General features: G+C 40.6%; 1 protein-coding gene across 7 annotated transcripts in view; it reads left to right on the top strand.

Annotated features, from left to right (window-relative positions):
- Positions 1 to 22,958, top strand: part of NIF3L1 (NGG1 interacting factor 3 like 1) — a 42,012-nt gene that overhangs the window by 15,691 nt on the left and 3,363 nt on the right. Inside the window, exons 1-6 of one of the 7 annotated variants that reach the window (XM_032404966.1) lie at positions 7 to 111; positions 1,809 to 2,269; positions 3,101 to 3,263; positions 7,239 to 7,365; positions 9,810 to 9,948; positions 18,324 to 18,407. In XM_032404966.1, the coding sequence (XP_032260857.1) occupies positions 1,834 to 2,269; positions 3,101 to 3,263; positions 7,239 to 7,365; positions 9,810 to 9,948; positions 18,324 to 18,407 (949 nt within the window). In that variant the 5' untranslated portion in view covers positions 7 to 111; positions 1,809 to 1,833. Of the gene's footprint in view, positions 1 to 6; positions 159 to 403; positions 917 to 1,808; positions 2,270 to 3,100; positions 3,264 to 7,238; positions 7,366 to 9,809; positions 9,949 to 18,323; positions 18,408 to 22,958 lie in introns of those variants that run through there. The other 6 variants (XM_032404998.1, XM_032404976.1, XM_032404958.1 and 3 more) reach the window with 6 other exon arrangements.

The raw sequence follows: 22,958 nt of genomic DNA, 5'->3' as shown, positions 1-22,958 counted from the left end.
GACAGGGGCAGGAAATTAGTTTGTGGCGTGATAGCGTAGGGCGCCAGTGGGGAAGAAGTGCCGGCTCAGGAGCTTCTTGCCGTGTTTGGCCTCTTCGTTGTCCTGGAAAAGGTCGGAAGTGAGAATGAAATGAGAGGTAGATGAAGCAACGTAACAAGGTGCAGTTTGCAGGCTGTAAAGTGGGTCATACTAATGTCGTTTAAAAACAGTGCTGGGGCGCCTGGGTGGCTCAGTCGTTAAGCGTCTGCCTTCGGCTCAGGTCATGGTCCCAGGGTCCTGGGATCGAGCCCCACATCGGGCTCCCTGCTTCGCGGGAAGCCTGCTTCTCCCCCTCCCACTCCCCCTGCTTGTGCTCCCTCTCTCACTGGGTCTCTCTCTGTCAAAATAGAATAAAAAATAAAAATCTTAAAAAAAAAAAAAAGTGCTGACAGGCATTGTTCCCAGCTGTACGGTTAAATCTTGCGACCACACCGTAAGCGGGGCACTATTTTCATTCTTCGGAGGACAGCAGAGGTTAGATAATTTGTTACACAGCTGTGGCTCTGGGAGTCAGTCTGGTTTCAGAGTCGGTGCTCTACCACCACGTGTGCCGCCTCCCGTTGTTAATTGCGGCGTGAAGCCACGCAGCCTCTCAGTTTCCTGATCTGTGAAATGGAGGGTGTTCTGTGTTATTTTCAAGGGCTCTTTCAAATTTAGCAGTAAATAATTCAAAGCTGTGGTGGCCCACTAGGGCTTCACTTTCACGCCTGCCAGATTTAGAAGAGTCTGGAGAGCGGGGCGGTATCAGTACTTGGAATCGGAGAGGGAAAGTGGTATAAGAACCTTTAGAAGATCTTCCAAGACCCCAGGCTCCAGTGCATTTTGGAGGCTCCGCAGCATTTCCAGTCAGATTCTGAAAAAGTACACACATGTAGTGGTAAATATTTTTGCTGAAAAAATACTTTTTTCAACAAATTTGTTAAATATTTTTGTTGAAAAACTTGTTTTTGAAATTACTGGGTTACGAATACTTGATTAAATTTACGATTGGCTATGCTTATCTTGTTAATTATTATGCATACTATGAATGCTGTTCTTCAAAAATAGAAATGTTCCTGGATTCTTTTTTTTTTTTTTTTTTAAAGATTTTATTTATTCACTCGAGACACAGGGATACAGAGAGAGAGAGAGAGAGAGCACGAGCAGGGGGAGAGGCAGAGAAAGAAGCAGGCTCCCCACTGAGCCAGGAGCCGGACGTGGGGCTCGATCCCAGGACCCTGGGATCATGACCCGAGCCGAAGGCAGACGCTTAACCATCTGAGCCACCCAGGCGCCCCTGTTCCTGGATTCTTAATGGAGTTGATAGTGTTAGTTTTGTATAGGGTCTAGGCACTGAAAAGGTTTGTCGAGAAAAGCTTTAGGAAGTTGAAGGAGACTTGGAAGGGTAGTATTTAGAGAACTGGAGAAGGGAGGAGAGTGGTTGAAGCAAGGATGGGAAGAACAAGAATCAGGGTGTGTGTGAGGTCGAGGAGGTGGGGATGAACATTTGTGTATTATGTACCAGGCTCATGCTAGGTGACTTACACATATTAATTGATTTGTTCCTGTGAATGACCTCTGATGTAGGTTATAGTGTCTCCCATTTTGTAAATGAGAAAATAACCTCAGGTTAAATGACTTATCTAATATACTGTCTCCTGGTAGGTGGCAGAATCAGTATTTGAACCCAGGAATATGTGACTACAGCTCTTTTACTCGTATGGTTTGCTCCCTCCAAGGTCCAGGCCTAACGTGTATCTGTGTACCCTTTTTCTGTGTTTTGACTTCAGACACTCAGTTTTGCCTGATTTCTGTATGTTGTCCTCTCCTGTACGCCTCATTCCCAGAACAATCCGGCTTGTTCATTCCCCGATCTGCAATTTTTCCCGTTCCTTCATGGATTTGAAGGTGCTCCTTTCCTCCTTGAATGACTTTGCATCCCTCTCATTTGCTGAGAGTTGGGACAATGTTGGATTACTGGTGGAACCAAGCCCACCACACACTGTACACACACTCTTCCTTACCAATGACTTGACCGAGGAAGTAATGGAGGAGGCGCTGCAAAAGAAGGTGGATCTCATTCTCTCCTACCATCCACCTATTTTCCGACCCTTAAAGCACATTACCTGGAAAACCTGGAAGGAACGCCTGGTGATCCGGGCTCTGGAAAACAGAGTCGGTATTTACTCTCCTCACACAGCCTATGATGCTGCACCCCAGGGAGTCAACAGCTGGTTGGCTAAAGGACTTGGTGAGAAGCTCTTATTCTTTCATGTTTAATATTTTCCCTACAAATGCTTTGAAATTTTAGAATGTCTTTCCAACAGAATTTTAACTGCTTTAGATGTGGGTACCGTTATTTTATTTTTATATATTTAAAAATAATGTTGTGAAATCTAGCAATTGTATTTGAGAAACTTAATTTTTATCCTTAATGAGTAAGGAGAGCATAGGAAATCTTCATTGCTGTACTGAGCTTTGTGAGTCCTCACTCATGTGGCACAGTGCCTAGCACCCAGAAATTGGAGAAGTGCTTGTTAAATTGAGTCGAGAGCTCAGACCTCTCCAGAATATACTTCATGTGTCAGTTAAATAGACATCAGAGTTTTATTGAATGCTTGCTCAAGCCCAGTACAATGAAGGACTTCAGCCTATGTGTTTTAGTTTTGTGTTTAGTAAGTTATTTTAGTTTACTCATTGGGGCTGAAGCTTTTATGATGACATCTGGATTAATGTGGTCAAGTAGATTATGAGCATTTGCAACCTGAATGATGGTTTACATGAATAAATTTAGGAAGCAGTCACAATTCTGTATATCCTCTAAGAATTCATGAGTCAAGTTTTTGTGATATTTAAGAGTCTTCTGGAAAATAATTCTGAAAATAAATTTGATTTTGTATGTACTAAATCCCTAGATTATGGGGATTTAGGTATATATGTAAGGGGTATGTGTGTATGTGTGTGTGTGTATTACATAAGTATCTGAGAATTGATCTTTAAAAACTCATTTCCTTAAAATTTTGCCCATAATAGTTCATCTTTTTAATTAAAAAAAAAAAAAAACCCACCATTTTTTTCCTAGGAGTTTGCACCTCCAGACCCATACATCCTTCCAAAGCTCCCAACTACCCCACAGCAGGGACGCATAGAGTAGAATTCAGTGTTAACTGCACCGAAGACCTGGACAAAGTCATTTCTGCAGTGAAAGAAATTGCAGATGTTTCTGTCACTTCTTTTTCTACTAGGTACGATATATTTTCCTCCTTTTTTGTGTATATTTATCTGTATGGATCTTCCTTATAAATTCTATAACCGTGATATTTAGGTCTGAAACTGTTTTCCCCCAGGATGGGTTTCTAAGGCAGCATGTGGGTGTTCCATGGGGTCTTTTCGAAACAATAAAAATGACAAGTAACATTTATGTGGGAGGGACTGCGCTACACCTTTTACTTAAAATATTTCTAGTTTTCCTGGTAACATTGAAAGGTGGTTTTTACTTGAGAGTAATAGATAAATCCTACCGATAACACATGATTACATGGGTTTACTTTTAGGTTCCAGCAAATCAGTGATTCCCAAGCACCTTTTATTTTTTTATTTTTTTATTTTTATTTTTTTAAGATTTTATTTATTTGACAGAGATAGCGAAAGAGGGAACACAAGCAGGAGGAGCGGAAAAGGGAGAAGCAGGCTTCCCGCTGAGCAGGGAGACCGATGCGGGGCTCGATCCCAGGACCCTGGGATCCTGACCTGAGCCGAAGGCAGATGCTTAACGACTGAGCCACCCAGGTGCCCCTCCCAAGCACTTTCTAAATTTTATTTATTTTTGGGCACCTGGGTGGCTGAGTTGGTTAAGCATATGCCTTTGGCTCAGGTCATGATTACAGGGTCCTAGGATCGAGCCCCAGGTCAGGCTCCCTGCTCAGTGGGGAGCCTGCTTCTCCCTATCCCGCTCCCCCTGCTTGTGCTCTCTCTCTGTCAAATAAATAAAATCTTTAAAAATAAATAAAATTTATTTTTTATTTAAATTCAATTTAGTTAACATATACTGTATTATTGGTTTCAGGGGTAGAATTTAGTGATTCATCAGTTGTATTTAACACTCAGTGCTCATTACCTCAAGCGCCCTCCTTAATGCCCATCCCCCCACCGAACTCCCCTCCAGCAACACGTAGTTTGTTCCCTAGAATTAAGAGTCTCTTATGGTTTGCCTCCTTCTCTGTTTTCATCCTATTTTATTTTTCCTTCCCTTCCCCTTTGTTCATCTGTTTTGTTTCTAAAATCCCACATGTGAGTGAAATCATAACAGTATTTGTCTTTCTCTGACTTATTTCGCTTAGCATAATGCTCTAGTTCCATCTACATCGTTGCAAATGGCAAGAGTTCATTGTTTTTGATGGCTGAGTAATATTCCATTGTATATGCATAGCATGTTTTCTTTATCCATCTATCTGTTGATGGACATTTAGGCTCTTTCCACAGTTTGGCTATTGTGGACATTGCTGCTATAAACATTGGGTGCATGTGCCCCTTCCAATCACTATGTTTGTATCCTTTGGATAAATACCTAGTAGTGTAATTGCTGGGTCATAGGGGAGTTCTATTTTTAAAATTTTGAGGAACCTCCATACTATTTTCCAGAGTGGCTGTACCGTTTGCATTCCCAACAACAGTGTAAGAGGGTTCCCCCTTTTCTCCACATCCTCCCAAGTACTTTAAAGGGAAAAAAAAACCATTCAGGTGCCTCTTATAAGGCCAATCATTTATTAGGGCAGAGATACCAAAATGGTATCTCATAGATGATTTCCTTTGAAGCTAATTTATCCTAATGCCTTTTGAAACATGTTAAAAGACAAGTTACACAAAGCTGTAACTTAGTAATTGTTTAAAAAACAAAGATAAATATAATTTTAATGAAGTGGAAATCTGTATCAGGCTACAACAAAAAGTGATTCTTTCATGAGTGGTTTTTTTTTTAAAGATTTAATTTCTTTATTTGAGAGAGAGCGTGCACGCACACACACAAGCAGGGAGAGTGGCAGAGCGAGAGGGAGAAGCAGATTCCTTGCTGAGCAGGGAGCCCAACGTGGGGCTCGATCCCAGGACCATGAGATCATGACCTGAGCCGAATGCAGACGCTTAAACAACTGAGCCACCCAGGTGCCCCTTATGAGAGGTTTTTAAGTGTAGACACCTTATAATTAAATTGCAAATGTTTTCTAATAGTGTTGAGGAATTTAAAGAATCTCAAGAGAAATTATAGGACTTTATAGATTCCAGTCATGGCGGTCTTTTATCATATTGAAATACTGTGTAAATACTGAAATTAAAAGAAAATGATAGAAATAAAGCATGAAAATTTCAAACAATATGAAAGTCCTCCTTGTTCCTTTTACTCAGTTCCAGTATCTTCAATGCAAATCATCTTTTCCCTGTTTTTGGAGAAGTGGGTATCTTTTCATAGGTATACAGGGATATGAAGAAATGCATAGTTTTTTTTTTCCCCTTAATTAAATGGTATGCTGCATTTGCCTTTTTTTATTTACCAGGGTGTCTTAGAGATCATCCCATATAGTTATAGAAGATCTCTTTACCTGCTTTGTAGTGTTTCTTATTTTAGATGTACTGCGTTTCTTTAAGCATTCTTCTTCCTAACTGATGAGCTTTTTTTTTTTTTTTTTTTTAACTGATGCACATTTGGTTTTAGTTTTTCCCTATTACAGGTAATATCTGGGCTTTACCATTAGATTGGGGTCCAGGCAGTTTTTCTTTTCAAAGCTCCACAGATGATTCCAGGGTTGACAACTACTCCTCCAGATTCTTTCAAGGTGTCTTTTAGTTCTAGAATTCTATGATTATATTTAGAGTTTATGGTTAAATACAAAACTTTCCTGATGGCCAATCTTTCTGGAGAGGCTCTAGGGCATTGCTTTTCAGAGGGTGACTCAAGGACCCCCTAAATCATTGTTAATGGGATGCTTATGAAAAATGCACATTTTTGGCTTTTCATCCTAGATCTATGTAATTAGAATTGGGTTTGCCTGAAAATCTGTCCCAGAGATCCTTGTATTCAGTGATATTTGAAAGTTAACTTCTGTAGGGCCTTAAAAAATTCAGTTTGCCCTACTCCCATTCGCAGAAGTTCTGTTTCACTGGATCTGTAGAAGGGTCCAGCGGCTATCATTTTAAGAAGCTAGCAGATTGCTGATGCACACCTGGGATTTAGAATAGTTCTATAACAGGGCCCCTGGGTAGCTCAGTAGGTTAAGCATCTGCCTTTGGCTCAGGTCGTGATTCCAGGGTCCTAGGATTGAGCCCCGCATCGGCCTCCCTGCTCAGCGGAGAGTCTGCTTCTCCCTCTCCCTCTGCTGTTTCCCCTGCTCTGTGCTCTCTTTCTCTGTCCAAAAAAAAAAAAAAAAGAATAGTTCTATAACAGTGGTTTCAAAGTGAGGTCCCTGCATCAGCAACCTCAGCATCACCTGCAGCTTGTTAGAAAGGTAAATTCTCAGATCCCCGCCTAGACCTACTGAATCTGAAACTCTGGGGGTAAAGCTCAGCAATCTGTGTTTTAATAAGTCTACAAGGAGATTTTGTGGTGCCTGGGTTGTGCAGTGGGGTTAAGCATCTGACTCTTGGTTTCCGTTCAGGTTGTGATATCAGGGTCATGAGATCAAGCCCTGTGTTGGGATCTACACTGAACGCAGAGCCTGCTTGACATTCTCTTTCTCTCTTCCTCTGCCCCTCCCGCTCATGCTCTCTCTCCCTCAAATAAATCTTTTTAAAAAAAATCTATAAGGAGATTTTGATGCATGCTGAAGTTTGAGGAATATCATTCTAGAGAATAATTTGGTTTGGGATTGAATCCTAAATTTCATGTAATCTAATCTCTATTTCAGGAGGTTGTAAACTGGATTGTTTAAAATACGATTCAAAGGGCACCTGGGTGGCTCAATCAGTTAAGTGTCTGGTTAAGCATCTGACTCTTGGTTTCGGCTCAGGTCAAGATCTTAGGGTTGTCAGATTGAGCCTCACAGCAGTGAGGTCCAAACTCAGCACAAAGTCTGCTTGGGATTCTCTCTCCCTCCCCCTCTGCCCCTTCTCTTGTGAGCGCATGCTCGCTTTCTCTCTCTTTCAAATAAATAAAATCTTTACGAAAAATAAAATACATTTCGCTTACATTTATCCTAAAGGAGCAAGTGATTTTTTTTTTCTTTTAATAGGACTGATGATGAGGAACAAACACGGATTAGTCTGAATTGTAGTCAGGAGGCTTTGATAGAGGTGGTGGCTTTTCTTTCCCAGAGCAGACAGTTCTATCAGAAGACCGAAATTCTCTCACTGGAGAAGGTAATCAAAATATATTACTGTGCATTTTTGTTTGACAGATTCATTTGTAAATTGTTAGATTGACAGGCTATTAACTTTACTTAAAGAAGTACAAGGTGGTGTTGAGTGCATAAAATACCCTGAAAAATATATTGAGAAAGGGAGACATTCCAGGAGTGGAAAAGTGCTGATAGATGTTTAGTCTGTTCGGGCTGCTATAACACATCTGGGCTCTATGTGGATAGCTTTTGAAGAACAGAAATGTATTTCTCACAGTTCGGGAGGCTGGGAAGTCCAAGGTAATGGTACCAACAGATTGGGAGTGGTATCTGGTGAGGGCCCACTTCCTGGTTCAGCAGTGGCGCCTTCTCTCTGTGTCCTCACATAAAAAGAAGGACTAGCGATATCTCTCGGAGCCTATTTTATAAGCGAATCCCAGTCATGTGGGCTCCCCACTCATGACTTAAGTACCCCCCAAGGGCTCCACCTCCTAATACCATCAGCTTTGGGGGTTAGGATTTCAACATATCAATTTGTGTGGGGCAGACATATTCAGGTCATAGCGCTGCCGTACTTTAAAAAAAAAAAAGTTCTGGTTTTGGGGTACCTGGGTGGCTCAGTCCATTAAGTGTCCGTCTCTTGATTTTGGTTCAGGTTATGATCTCATGAGGTGGGTCATGAAGTGGGCCTCCACACTGGGTGTGGATCCTGCTCAAGACTCCGCTTCCCCCCAAGCTCACATGTGTTCTCTCTCTCAAAAAAAATAAAAATAAAAAATAATTTTAAAGATTCTTTTTGGTTTTTTTTTTTTTTTAAGATTTAAAAAAATATTTATTTAGTTGAGAGAGAGAAAACAAGCAGGGTGAGGGGCAGAGAGAGAAGCAGACTCCCCACTGAGCAGGGAGCCGGATGCAGGGCTCAATCCCAAGACTCCAGGATCATGACCTGAGCTGAAGGCAGATGCTTAACCAACTGAGCCACCCAGGCGCCCCTAAAGATTCTGTTTTTATTGAAGTGTAGTTGACACCTAGTATTACATAGCAGTTCTTTTTAGGGTTAGAGACTCCATTACAAGTTATAGATTCTATCTCTTTTATACTCTCTGTCTGGACCACTTTATTTGCTCCTTTAACAATTGGCCACCATTTGTATAATGATTCCTATATCTTGACTTTTCTGGCTCAGAATGCTTTCTTAAGGTAAAAAGTTAAACCCGTATTTCCAGGGACTCTGTGGACATTTTCCTGCTAATGGATCCCACAAGTACTTCAATATTTACAAATACTGACCTTATACCCTATATCACCCCTTTATTTTTATTTATTTATTTTATTTTATTTATTTATTTATCCCCGTGAGAGCAGGGGTTGGGGGGAGGGGCAGAGAGAGTGGGAGAGAGAGAATCTTAAGCAAGCTCCACCCTGAGATCATGACCTGAGCTGAAGTCAAGAGTTAGATACTTAACCGACGGAGCCACCCAGGCGCCCCTACATCACCCCTTTAAATATTTTTTCTGTTTCATTGGTGGCATCATCATCTACCTTATTTTCCAAGTTTCTACAACTCTGCCTTGCCTCTCATAAATCCAAGCCCTGCTGATCTGTCCCCAAATCGAAACTGTCTCTTCTCTATTTGCTTTGTCATCGTAGTAGTTGAAACGCTCATCTTTCGTCACCTGGGAGATGAGTAGTCTCCTTAGTGGGCACCTAAAAGAGACAGTCCATGCTTTCTGGCACAGTGTACAAAGCCCTTCATGACTGGCCATGCCTTCTGTCCCTCGCCCTTGCTCTGCACACCAGCTAGAGTGTCTGTTCTTGGATCCACCCTGAGCTCATGCCTTTCCACATTTCACCCTATCCCTTTCCCACTACACTGCACTTACCATCACTCCTTTTTTTTTTTAACCTTTTTTCTGATCTGGGAGACCCGTCTCTGTAAAATCTTTGATTCCAGGAGCCTGGGTGGCTCAGTCAGTTAAGCATCTGCCCTCGGCTTAGGTCATGATCCCAGGGTGCTGGGATCGAGCCCCACATCGGGCTCCTTGCTCAGCGGGGAGCCTGCTTCTCCCTCTGCCTGCCGCTCCCCCTGCTTGTGTTCTCTCTCTCTCTTTCTGACAAATAAATCTTAAAAAACAACAACAACAAAAAGAACCCCTTTGATTGCACTTCCTCCAAGTACCCCCACGCCAAGTACCAGCTCATTTATTTTGTGGTTTCCTTGTGCTTCCATAAAATAGCACCTCTCTTGTATTTAAACACTTTTATTATGATTAGTTATCTAAAGATTTGCCTTTCCAGAAGACTGAGCTCGTAGAAGTCAGAGAATGTTTTTGTCAGGTTTGCATCCCGAGACTTTAGCCTGGTGCTGGCTATAGTAAGCTCAGTGTGCATGTTTTATTCTCATCATTTGCTGTTTGTTTTCTAGGACGAAGATGGATAGTTTTTCTAACTTCTGTTTCTCCTCAGCCTCTGCTTCTACATACTGGAATGGGACGGTTATGCACACTGGATGAATCTGTTTCCTTGGCAACCATGATTGAGCGAATCAAAAGGCACCTTAAACTATCTCATGTTCGCCTTGCTCTTGGGGTAGGAAGGACCTTAGGTAAATATGTACCGTTTATTTGTCTGGTGTATCTACTAACGTAGTATTATGTAGTGTTTGGGCAAAAGTTGAAGCTCTTGGTTATATATTCATATAAGTGACAGGAAACATGTTAGCTCATGGGAGATGACTGGTTTATTTTATCAATCAGGGTGGGCTAGGTTATGCTGTGGTATACATCTTATTGGCTCAAACAAGATTTGTATCTCTCTCATATTTGGTGTTCATTTCAAGTCAGCAGCAGAAGTCTCCTCACTGTAGACTGATTTCTGTTGCAGAGGGAGAGTTTGGAGGGTCTTAAAGCATTAATTAAGTATTCCAGCCTGGAAATGATACATTTTCTGTTCAGCTCATGTCCAGAATTAATCACATTGCCAATACAAGTCAGGGCATGAAATGCAGTCTTACCATGGGCCAAGAAGAGAGCTGGAAATTGTTATTGCTCCAATTAACAATGCAAATGTTATATTTTACAATACTGGTGATATTTTATAATGAGGTGCAAAGTGACCCACTGCAGTTTGAGTCTTATAGCCACTGCCTTGTCCTTTGGCTTTTCCCAGTATTTGGGGGAACAAAGGAAGTGAACAGACCATTTGTCCTGCAGTGAGCCTAGCAGCGTACTGAATTTCTTAAGTATGTGAATTCCCGCTGCAAAGGCAGTGAGTGGGGCATACTTGTTCTGAGTGTGGATTCTGAATGCCTTGGGTTTAAATTTGTCTGTCCTATTTGCTGCATGACTTTGACGAGTCAGTGAACACCTCTGTGTCATGGTAGTCTCATCTGTAAAAACTGCAGTAACAATAAGAAAACCTTACTCATCAAGTTAGTCTAATCTGTGTGACAGGGCACAGTGACTGGCATACATTGAATATAGTACATGCTAGCTGTTAATTATGTGGGAGGTATTATTATTCCCATTATATTACAGGTTCAGACAAATAGGTAACTTAGTCCCCAAACAACTCATGGAAGTTAGTTTCCAAAGAAAATGGGTGGCAGAGATGGGATTTGACTTCTGATCCAACCCCAAAGCTGCTTTTTTGATTTTTTCTTTCAAACAACATTTTTATGTTATTTATTGATTGATTGATTTAATTTTTTAAAGATTTCTTTCTTTCTTTTGGAGAGAGAGCAAGCACGCACGTGGGTGTGTGTGTGGCGGGGGGGTCGGGAGGGGCAGAGGGAGAGGGAGAGACAATCCCAAGCAGACGCTGCGCTGAGCGCGGAGCCTGACGTAGGGCTTGATCTCATGACCCTAAGATCAACCTGAGTTGAAACCAAGAGTCGGATGCTTAACCACCTGTGCCACCCTGGTGCCCCTGTTTCATTTATTTTTTAATTGAAGTATACTTAACATACAATGTCATATTAGTTTCAGGTGTTCAACAAGTCTGTAGATGCTGCTATGCTCACTAAGTGTGCCTACCAATCTGTCACCATACAACACCATTACAATACCATTAACCATTTTCCCTGTGCTGTGCCTTTTGTCCCCATGACTTACTCATTCTGTAACTGGACGTGTCTCCTACTCCCCTTCACATATTTGGCCCATTCCCCCTCTCCTCTGGCAGCCATCTGTTCTCCTTTTTATTTATTTCTTTTGTTTTTTTAGATTCCATGTATGATTCCTCATTATGGTATCTGTCTTTCTCTGTGACTTATTTCACCTAGCATAATACCCTCTAGGTCCATCCATGTTGTTGCAAATGGCAAGATCTCCTTTTTTGTGGCAGAGTAAATGCTTCATTATGTATACTTACCACATCTTTCTCCATTTATCTATTGATGAGCATTTATGTTGCTTCCTTAGCTTGGCTGTTGTAAATAATGCTGCAGTAAACATAGGGGTGTATATGTCTTTTCAAATTTGTGTGTTTCTTCTTTGTGTAAATAGTAATAGGGTTACTGGGTCATATGGTATTCTATTTTTAATTTATTGAGGAACCTCCATACTGTTTTCCACAGTGGCTGCACCAGTTTGCATTCCCACCAACAGTACGTGAAGGTTCCTTTTTCTCCACACCCTTGCCAACATTTGTTACTTCTTGTCTTTTTGATTTCATCCTTTCTGACAGCTGTGAATGATACTTCCTTGTGGTTTTTGATTTGCATTTCTCTGATGATGAGTGATGTTGAGTATCTCTTCACATGTCTTTTGGCCATCTGTATGTCTTTGAAAAAATGTTCAGGTTTTCTGCCCATTTAAATCGGATTATTTGTTTTTTGTTTTTAGTGTTGAGTTGTATAAGTTCTTAATATATTTTGGATGTTAACCTGTTTTTGGATTTATCATTGCAAATATCTATTCCCCTTCCAGTAAATTGCCTCTTCATTTTGTCGATGGTTTCCTTTGCTGTGCAAAAGTTTTTTGTTTTTTGTTTTTAATTAAGATTTTATATTTTTGAGAGAGAGAGAGAGCAAGAGAGCGAGCACAGTCGGGGTGAGGGGCAAAGGGAGAGTCAGACTCCCTGCTGAGCAGGGAGCCCAATGTGGGGCTCAATCCAGGACTCCAGGATCATGACTTGAGCCAAAGGCAGACGCCTAACTCACTGAGCCACCCAGATGTCCCTGTGCAAAAGCTTTTTATTTTGGTGTCGTTCCAGTAGTTTATTTTTGCTTGTGTTTACCTGGCCTCAGGAGACCTATCTAGAAAAGTATTGTTAAGGTCAGTGTAAGAGAAATTATTGCCTATGTTTTCTTTTAGGAGTTTTATGGTTTCAGGTCTCACATTTAAGTTTTTAATCCATCTTGAGTTTATTTTTGTGTGTGGTGGTAGGATAGGGGTCCAGTTTCATTCTTTTGCATGTAGCTGTCCAGTTTTCCCAGCATCATTTGTTGAGCAGACTTCTTCCCATTGCATATTCTTGCTTCCTTTGTTGAAGATTAATTGACCATATATAAATGTGGGTTTATTTCGGGGCTCTATTCGGTTCCATTGATCTATGTGTCTCTTTTTGTGCCAGTACCGTGCTGTTTTGATTATTAAACCTTTGTGGTATATCTTGAAATCAAGAAGTGTGATGCCTCCAGCTTTGTTCTTTCTCAAGATTGCTTTGGCTTTTCAGAGTCTTTTATGATTCCATACAAATTTGAGTATTATTTGTTCTAGTATCATGAAAAATGCTGTTGGTATTTTGATAGGGATTGCATTGAATCTGTAGATTGCTTTTGGTAGTATGGACATTTTAACATTCCATTATCAAATCCATGATAATGGATTATCTCTCCATTTGTGTCATCTTCAATTTCTTGTATCGGTGTTTTATAGTTTTCAGAGTACAGGACTTTCACCTCCTTGATTAAGTTTATTGCTATTTTATTATTTTTGGTGCAATTGTAAATGGAATTGTTTCCTTAATTTCTCTTTCTGCTACTTCATTATTAGTGTATAAAAATGTAACAGATTTCTATATATTAATTTTGTATTTTGCAACATTATTGAATTTATTACTTTTAATGGTTTTTTGATGGAGTCTTGGGGTTTTTTATGTATACTATTATGTCACCTACAAATAGTTTTATGTCTTCCTTATCAATTTGGATATCTATTTCTTGTTTGATTGCTATGACTAGGACTTCTGGTGGCAAGAGTGGGCATTCTTATCTTATTCCTGAGCTTAGAGGAAAAGCTCTCAGTTTTTCACCATTGAGTATGATGTTTGTTAGCTGTGAGTTTTTCCATATATAGCCTTTATTATGTTGAGGAATGTTTCCTCTAAACCCACTTTGTTGAACAGATGTTGAATTTTGTCCAGTGCTTTTTCTGCACCTATTGAGATGATTGTATGATTTTTATCCTTCGCTTTGTTAACGTGGTGTATTACATTGATTTTATGACTATCAAAGCATCCTTGCATCCCTGGAATAAATGCTACTTGATCGTGGTGAATGTATTGTTGAATGTGGTTGGCTAATATTTTGTGGAGGGTTTTTGCATCTATGTTCACTGGGGATATTGGCCTGTAGTTTGGGAGTGTCTTTGTCTGATTTTGGAATTGGGGTAATGCTGGCCTTGTAGAATGTATTTGGAAGATTTCCTTCTCTTCTATTTTTTGGAATAGTTTGAGGAGAATAAATATTAACTCTTGTAGAATTCACCCGTAAATTCATCTAGACTTGTATTTGTTGGGAGTTTTTTGATTATTAATTCAGTTTTATTACTAGTAATCAGTCTGTTCAGATTTTCTATTTATTCCTGATTCAGTTTTGGAAGATTGTGTATTTCCAGGAGTTTATCCATTTCTTCTGCGTTGTTCAGTTTGTGGGCATGTAATTTTTCGAAGTAGTCTCTCATCCTTTGTATTTCTGTTGTGTCAGTAGTTACTTCTCTTTCATTTCTGATTTTTTAAATTTGGGTCCTCTCTGTTTTTCTTGAGTCTGGCCAAAGGTTTATCAATTTTGTTTATCTTTTCAAAGAAATGACTCTTGGTTTTACTGATATTTTTTATTGTTGGGTTTTTGGGGTTTTTTTTAGTCTTTTTCATTTATTTCTGCTCTGCTCTTTTGTTTCCTTCCTTCTACTGACCTTGGGTTTTGTTCTTTTTCTAATTCCTTTAAGTGTAAGGTTAGATTGTTTACTTCAGATGTTCCTTGTTTCTTGAGGTAGGCCTGTATCACTGTAAATTTTCCGTAGAACTGCTTTTGCTGAGTCTCAGATTTTGGACCATTGTGTCTTCATTTCCTTTTGTCTCTCTGTTATTTTTTTATTTCTACTTTGATTTCTTTGTTGACCCATTGTTTTTTCAGCTTTCACATATTTGTGGTTTCTTCCAGTTTTTTTCTTGTGATTGATTACTAGTTTCATGCGTTGTGGTCTGAAAAGATGCATGATTCAATTTCATTCTTAAATTTAGAGACTTCGGGGCAGCTGGGTGGCTCAGATGGTTAAGCATCTGCCTTTAGCTTACGTCATGATCCCAGGGTCCTGGGATTGAGCCCCACATTGGGCTCCCTGCTTGGCGAGGAGTCTGTTTCTCCCTCTCCTTCTACTGCTCTCCCTGCTTGTGCTCTCTCGCTCTCTCTGTCAAATAAATAAAATCTTTAAAAAAAATATTGAGACTTGTTTTGGGGCCTAACCTGATTTATCCTGGATAATCTTCCATGTACACTTGAAAAGAAGGTGTATTCTGGTTTTTTTGGGATGGAATGTTCAATGTATATCTGTTAGGCCCATCTGGACTAATGTGTCATGCAAAGACACTGTTTCATTATGGATTTTCTGCCTGGATGATTTATCCATTGATGTAAGTGGGTGTTAGTTCCCTACTATAATGGTATTACTGTCAAATTTTCCCTTTATGTCTGTTAATATTTGCTTTATGTATTTAGATGCTCTGATGTTGGGTGCATAGATATTTATAATTGGTATATCTTCTTTTTGCACTGATCCTTTATCATTATGTAATGCCCTTCTTTGTCCCTTGTTAGTCTTTGTTTTAAAGTCTGTTTTGTCTGATGTAAGTGTTGCTACCTTGGCTTTTTTTTTTTTTTTTTTTTTTTTGCTTCCATTTGCATGGAATATCTTTTTTCATTTCTGCTCCTTCATTTTGTATGTGTCTTTAGGTGTGAAGTGAGTCTCTTGTAGGCAGCATATAGTTGGGGTCTTGTGTTTTATCTGTTCCGCCACCCTAAGTTTATTGATTGGTGCATTTAGACCATTTACATTTAAAATAATTACTGATAGGTACGTACTCACTGTTATTTAGTTTCTGGTTGTTTATGTAGTTCTTCTCTGTTCCTTTCTTCTCTTTCTCCCTTTCCTTGTAATTGATGATTTTCTTTAGTGTTATGCTTGGCTTTCTTTCTCTTCACTTTTTGTGTCTCTTACAGGTTTTGTGTTTGTGGTTACCAGGAAGTTTATCTATAGAATCCTAAGTATATAGCCATAATAATAATGTGATGGTCACTTAAGTTGGAACACGTTTTTATTTTTTTTTAATTTATTTATTTTAGAAAGAGAAAGTGAGCAAGTGGGGGGAGGGGCAGAGGGAGAGAGAATCCTGAAGCAGGCTCCCCACTGAGCACGGAGCCCCACGTGGGGCTCAATCCCAGGACCCCAAGATCCTGACCCAAGCCAAAATCAAGAATTGGCTGCCCAGGTGACTGAGACACCCAGGTGCCCCAGTTGGAACTCATTTTAAAAGAACTTCTTTTTTACTCCCTCCTCTATGTTTTTTGTATACATCATCTTATTTTACTTCTTATTCATAACTTTCTTCTAATTACGGCTTTTTCTTTTCCACTTAAAGAAGTTCTTTAACATGTAAGTCTGGTTTAATGGTGATGAGCTCCTTCAACTTTTGTTTGTCTGGGAAACTCATTTTATCTTTCCTTCAAATCTGAATGATAATCTTGCTGGGTAGATTATTTTTGGTGGTAGGTTTTTTTTCCATTTAGCACTTTAAATATATCATGAACATTCCCTTTTGGCCTGTGAAATTTCTGCTGAAAATCAGCTGATAAAATTCTCTTTTAGTCTTTGACATTTCAGTTATTATGTGTCATGGTATGGACCTCTTGGCATTTTGTTTGAACTCTCTGTGCTTCCTGAACTTGAATGTCTGTTTCCTTCTGATCAGGGAAGTTTTTAGCTATTATTTCTTCAAATAAGTTTTCTGCCTTTCTTTCTTTCTCTCTTCTCCTTCTTGGACCCATGTAATGCTAATGTTTGTTAGCTTGATGTTGTTGAAGAGATCCCTTACTGTATCCTCGTTAAAAAAATGTTTTTCTTTTTGCTGTTCAGGTTGGGTGTGTTCCATCACCTTGTTTTTCAGATCACTGATCCATTCTTCTGCATCCACTAATCTGTTGATTTCCTCTAGTGTATTTTTCATTTCAGTTATATTCTTCAACTCAGATAGGTTCTTTATGTTTTCTGTCTCTGTGTTGAAGTTCTCACTGAGTTCTTCCACTCTTCTCCCCAGTCTGGTGAGCATCGTTATGACCATTTCTTTAAACTCTGCCTGGCATATTGCTTATCTCTGTTTCATTTAGTTCTTTTTCTGAGGTTTCGTCTTTCATTGGGAATTTATTCCTCAGTCTCCTTGTTTTGCTTGGCTTTCTGTGTTCATTTCTATGAATTAGGCAGAACAGCTACTTCTCCTAAACTTGAAGGGATGGTCTTGTGTATGTATGATCATCCCTGTGTAGGCTGTATGTGCCCAGTGACTTTGGCTGGCTGGCTGATCTTGGAGTCCCAGGGCACTCTGTGCTGGGGCTATCCTAGTGGGATGGCAGGGCTGAAGTGGGCATGGACCAGGATGGTCCTGAGGCTCTCAGAGAATGCCCTGGTAGGACAGCTGAAGCTGAAGTGTGTGCACACTGGGGTGTCCCTCGGCTCTCAGTGTAGAGGGCATCCTGGCAAGATAACTGAAGCTGAAGTGGGTGTAAGCCGAGTGTCCCAGGGTGCTCTGTGCAGGGGGGGCCTCAGTGGGGCAGCTGGAGCAGAGGGGGAGTGGGCTGGGGAGGTCCCAAGGTGCTTTATGCAGGGGCACCCTGGCAGGACAGCTGTAGCTGAAGTGGGTACACGGCTGGGGATCCCGGGGCTCCCCATGCAGAGAACCCCTCTTTTAAAATACCCCAGGGGGTGCCCGGGTGGCTCAGTCGGTTAAGCGTCTGACTCTAGATTTCAGCTCAGGTCATGATCTCAGGGTCCTGGGATCAAGCCGTGCATCAGGCTCCACGCTCAGTGGGGAGTCTGCTTGAGGATTCTCTCTCCCTCCGCCCCTAACCCTGGTCACATGTGCACACACACACTCTCTCCCTCTCAAATGAATAAATCTTTAAAATACCTCTAATGTAGTGACCACTAATGAAGTGTCCATTCTAGAAGCCTTAAGGGCTAAATACTTGTTGGATTTGGGCTTCAAAGTTTCTGTTATTTTATTCTTCAACTCTTCAGAGGTTGTTCTCTTAGAGTAAATATATTTAAAAATGTATGTCAAATCAACTTGTAGCATTCCTTTAACTAGCTGTTTTGGTTCCTCACCTGAGAACAGAGATAGTACCTGCCTACCTCTCACTGTTGCATGGAAACCCAGGAGAGGTCACTGCACCTCGCAGCAGGGATAAAGCCTAGAGCTGCGCAGTGAGCACTGTTCAGTGCTACCTGACGTGGGCTTGTGCAGCACGTACATCTGAGGAAAGAACAGCCCTGTGTTGGGTTATTTATGCAATACCAAAGAATAATCTGCTTGTTTCTATGAAGACATGTTTTGTTACTTTTTAAAATTCAGTGAGCAAAGTTGATGTACTGGTGATGAGACCAGGACTGAAATCTGTATTACGTGAAGGATTCTTGATACAAATTATAATGCTAAAATGAAGGGGAATTGTAAAATATTGGTCTTCTTGTTTCCTTTATCCTGAAGGGTCTCCAGTCAAAGTTGTGGCCCTGTGCGCTGGTTCTGGGAGCACGGTGCTGCAGGGGATGGAGGCCGACCTTTACCTCACAGGTAGGACAGCCTTTGGGTCTCCTTTTCTTTTTTTGTGTGTATCCTTTCCCAACCTTGGTTTATGTTTTACAAGATAAAAAATAGATTTTAGGACAGCGCTTGGTATATAAATGGATCTGATAACTGTTGTTTGAACCCGAACTAAACAGGAACCACACTGAAATTGGGAGACAGATTATATTCTTTGTAGAGGGAAAAAAAAAAATCATTTCGCAATTTATTATTAGATTATCTAAAAGACTGATGTTGAGCATTTATTTAACCCGTCTTCTTCCTACACATGATTTCTTTTAATGGGACACTTTCTACCCTTCCACCTTAGCCAGAAAATCGTTCTTACTCAGCCCTAGAGCCAATCATTAGTTCCTGTCAGTTCTAGCTCCAGAATCTTCATAGAGCCTTTCCTCTTATCTCTACTCAGGCATCATCTCCTACCTGATTTACTTTGGTAAGTCCCTAATCTTAGTCTTCCACATACGCCCCCCAAATTAACTGTTCTTCACAAGTACAAATTTGCTGGGGTATAATATGATCTTAGCTGCAAAGCCTTCAGTGATTTCCTTTATGTGTCTTGGTCAAGCCTGAACGTTCATCCTCTTCCATGCAGCCTTTGCTTACACTGTTTTCTCCGGCTGGAATGCCTTTCTTGCCCCTTTCTTTATACTTCTAGTGATAAGCTCAGGTACCTCCTCGGAGAAGCTTTTCCCGTCACTGTCTGGCTTCTGCCCTGATGGGCATGCCTTCCTCTCCAATCCCTGTCGCTTTGTCCTTCACCTCTAGGATGCATTTCTATTGGACAGTAATTGTTTGGCACCCAGGCTTGACATTCTGTCCTAGAGGATAACATCTAATAGGTAACATGGCCTCTTGTTCAAAGGATTTGGAGGCACTTGATATACTTGCTGATACCACCTGCATTTCCAACTCTGTTCCGCCTTAGGGTTAGGAGAGAGGGAGTTAATTACTTTTTCCAGGGTACCTGGCTGGCTCAGTAGAGTAGGTAACTCTTGGTCTTGGGGTTGTAAGTTCGAGCCCCACATTGGGTAGAGAGATTACTTAAAAATAAAATCTTTAAAAAAAAAAATTAAAAATTAAATAAAATCTTTAAAAAAAAAAATTACTTTTTTGACTTCTAGGACCAGAATCCAGGGTCTTAACCCCCTGGCCATTCCCATAGCTACTTCCTAAGCCTCTGCATTATTACTCCTCTCCTTCCTCCCATGTCCATGCCCCTTATTATCTAGCACACCCTCCTTCAGAGGCTGCTGAACCTTAACATTGTCACATCCAGAAGTATAGAGGTGCAGCATCTGAGCAAGCCTGATGTAATTGCTCTGAACTTACTAAAAATGTACACGACCATTACCCGTTTTCTGTTCTTCTAAAGATGGAAAATTTTTATAAGCCCTCCAACTTGTACCAGATTGAAGTAAACTTTCAGGGGAGCCTGAGTGGCTTAGTCGTTAAGTGTCTGCCTTCGGCTCGGGTCATGGTCTCGGGGTCCTGGGATTGAGCCCCGCATCGGGTTCCCTGCTCAGCGGGAAGCCTGCTTCTCCCTCTCCCGCTCCCTCTGCTTGTGTTCCCTCTCTCGCTGTGTCTCTCTGTCAAATAAATAAATAAAATCTTTTTAAAAAAAAAAAGGAAAAAAAAAACTTTCAATGGATAAGCAATTTGGCAGAATATCTTATAGCATTATATGATTATTTAATTTTAGTATTTATTTATTGTTTTAATTCTTTAAATATTTATTTTAGAGAGCAAAAGCGAGCAGGGGAGGGGTAGAGGAGAGAATCTTCAAGCCGACTCCCTGCTGAGCATAGAGACTGACCTGGGGCCCGATCCCATAATCCTAAGATCATGACCTGAGCTGAAACCAAGAGTTGGATGCTCAACCAGCTGAGCCACCCAGGCTCCCCATGAGTATTTTAAAATTAACTGTAGGGGCACCTGGGTGGCTCAGTTGGTTAAGCGTCTGACTCTTGGTTTCAGCTTGGGTCATGATCTCAGGGTCGTGGGATCAGGTCCCTCATCAGGCTCCTTACTTAGCAGGGAGTCTGCTTGTCTCCCTCTCCCTCTGCTCTTCTCCCTGCTCTCTCCTTCTCTCTCTCTGTTAAATAAATAAATCTTAAAAAAAATGTAAGGGGTGCCTGGGTGGCTCAGTCGTTAAGCATCTGCCTTCGGCTCAGGTCATGATCCCAGGGTCCTGGGATTGAGACCCGCATCGGGCTCCCTGCTCTGCGGGAAGCCTGCTTCTCCCTCTCCCATTCCCCCTGCTTGTGTTCCCTCTCTTGCTGTTTCTCTCTCTGTCAAATAAATAAAATCTTTAAAAATACATATATATATAATTATAACATTTTACTTTGAAGAAATTTCAGACCTGTAGAAAAGTTGCAAGGATAGTACAGTGAACTTTTGTATGCCCTTCACTTAAGATTACTAATGGTTATAGGGGCACCTGGGTGGCTTAGTCAGTTAAATGTCTGACTCTTGATCTCAGCTCAGGTCTTAATCTCAGGGTCGTGAGTTCAAGCCCTATGTTGGGTTCCACACTGGGCATGGAGCTACTTAAAAAAATAAATGAATAATAAAGATTACTGATGGTTATATTTTGCTACCTTTGCACATTCTGTGTCACATACATATATATCTGTGTATGTATATATGTGTGTGTATAAGTATCTATGGGTGTGTGTATAAATATATTTCTGTTTATGTGTTTCCCCCAAAACCATTTTGTAATAAATTGTATACATGACCTTTTATCTTATCCCTAAATACATCAGCATATGTCTCCTAAGGATGAAGACATTATATGACCATGCACAGTGATGAAATACAGGAATTTAATATTGTTAAAACACCTATTTAATATGTAGTCTGTATTTAAATTTTGCCAATTGATCAGAATTGTAGCATTTTTTTTTCTGATTGGTATCTAGTCCCTCCCTGATCACTGCATCTAGAATGCATCTTTGTCCAGAGCACTGTTATTTTTGAAGAGTATAGACCATTTGTTTTGTGGCATATCTCTCAGTTTGGGGCATGTGATTGTTTTCTCATAAATAATGACTTTCTTAAAACTAGTTTTTTTAACTATTAAGCAATATGTGCAAAGATTAATTAATGCAATTCAAAATTGTTAAAATAGCCTTCCTATCTGGTTACTTGGGGAAATACAAAGTGTCTTATCTGGCTGACCTTGGTCGTCTGTGATCTGTGAGGTATCACTTTGAGTATAACTTTAGGGATGAAAAGTACCCAGCTCAGAGACCACACACAGGCCTCTGCTGATGTCCATCACCCTTCCCTTGAGCGGAAATGGTAGTATCAGGTCATTAAGGGCAATATTGTGGAAGGACCAGCAGTTGGGGTGCTCGCTCCTTGCAAATATAAATTCTCTCTCATTTGCTCTTTCTTTCCCACAGCTACCATCCCGAGCTAGGCCTCACTTCCCTTTTAGCTTTTATTCAACTGTTATTCAGCTGTTATTGCAGAGTCTTTGCAGACTCCTCCACTTTCACACCTTCTCCTTAGAGCATTTCTAACCGTCTAGGCCACTAGACTTGTCTCTCCTGAAGCATGCCTTCTAACTGGGCCCGTTAGAGTCTTTTTTTCTATTACAGATTAAAATATTTCACTATTACAGATTAAGATATTTTGGGCGCGCCTGGGTGGCTCAGTCGGTCAAGCATCTGACTCTCAGTTTCAGCTCTGGTCATGATCTCAGGGTTGGGAGGCTGGGCACCGCGCTCCGCAGGCAGTCTGCTTGAGAGACTCTCTCCCCCTCTGCCCCTCTGCTCACGCGTTCTCTAAAATAAATAAGTAAATAAAGTCTTAAAAAAAAAAGACATTTTAAAAGGTGCTTGAATAAAAACTATCCCATATTATGAAATTTCATATATTGGGGAGCAGGGGGAAGCGTGGGGGATTGAAAATTTCTCAGGGAGAAAAAACCTTTTTTTCTTATTTTTTTTTTTTGTTTTTTTTGTTTTTTGTTTTTAACATTTAGCATTTCTATTTAATCAAATTATAATATCTTAAAGTTTAAAGACAAGGCATGATTTGAATTAATAAAATCATAAACACTTGCAATCACAAATATTATGTTCAAGTGTTCCCTCCCCCTCCCCCAAAAAAAGCCAGGAATCCAGATTCTAGACCTGCTTTGGCCAGTAGTAGCCATGTGACCTATAGCAAATAATAACTCCTCAGCTTCTCAATTTCCACATCAGAAAATAGTATACAACCAAATGTATAGAATATTAGAGACAGAGGGCTATAATAAAGATGAAGCGATCCTCAGTCTGCGTGGGGTTCCTGGGCCAGCCAAGTGAATGATGCTTTTCAACAGATGGCAGACAACGATCTATTTTACTTATAGGAGTTCCTCCAGAGACCCCTGGTAGGGGTACCAGTTGCAAAGGAAATAAAGTAGATGTAACCTTATAAAGGTTGGATATCTGGCTTTTTCTGAAACGAATTCCTGTAGGAGTGACTCTCCTCAGTTTCTGAAGGTCAGGATTCTGGGAGCAGCTTAGCGGAATGGTTCTG

Source organism: Phoca vitulina, unplaced genomic scaffold (genome assembly GCF_004348235.1).
Source record: "Phoca vitulina isolate PV1807 unplaced genomic scaffold, GSC_HSeal_1.0 scaffold1, whole genome shotgun sequence".
In the NCBI taxonomy this organism is placed as follows: domain Eukaryota; kingdom Metazoa; phylum Chordata; class Mammalia; order Carnivora; family Phocidae; genus Phoca; species Phoca vitulina.
Note: the sequence above shows the minus strand (reverse complement) of the source record. Positions and strands in the feature narration are given on the sequence as shown.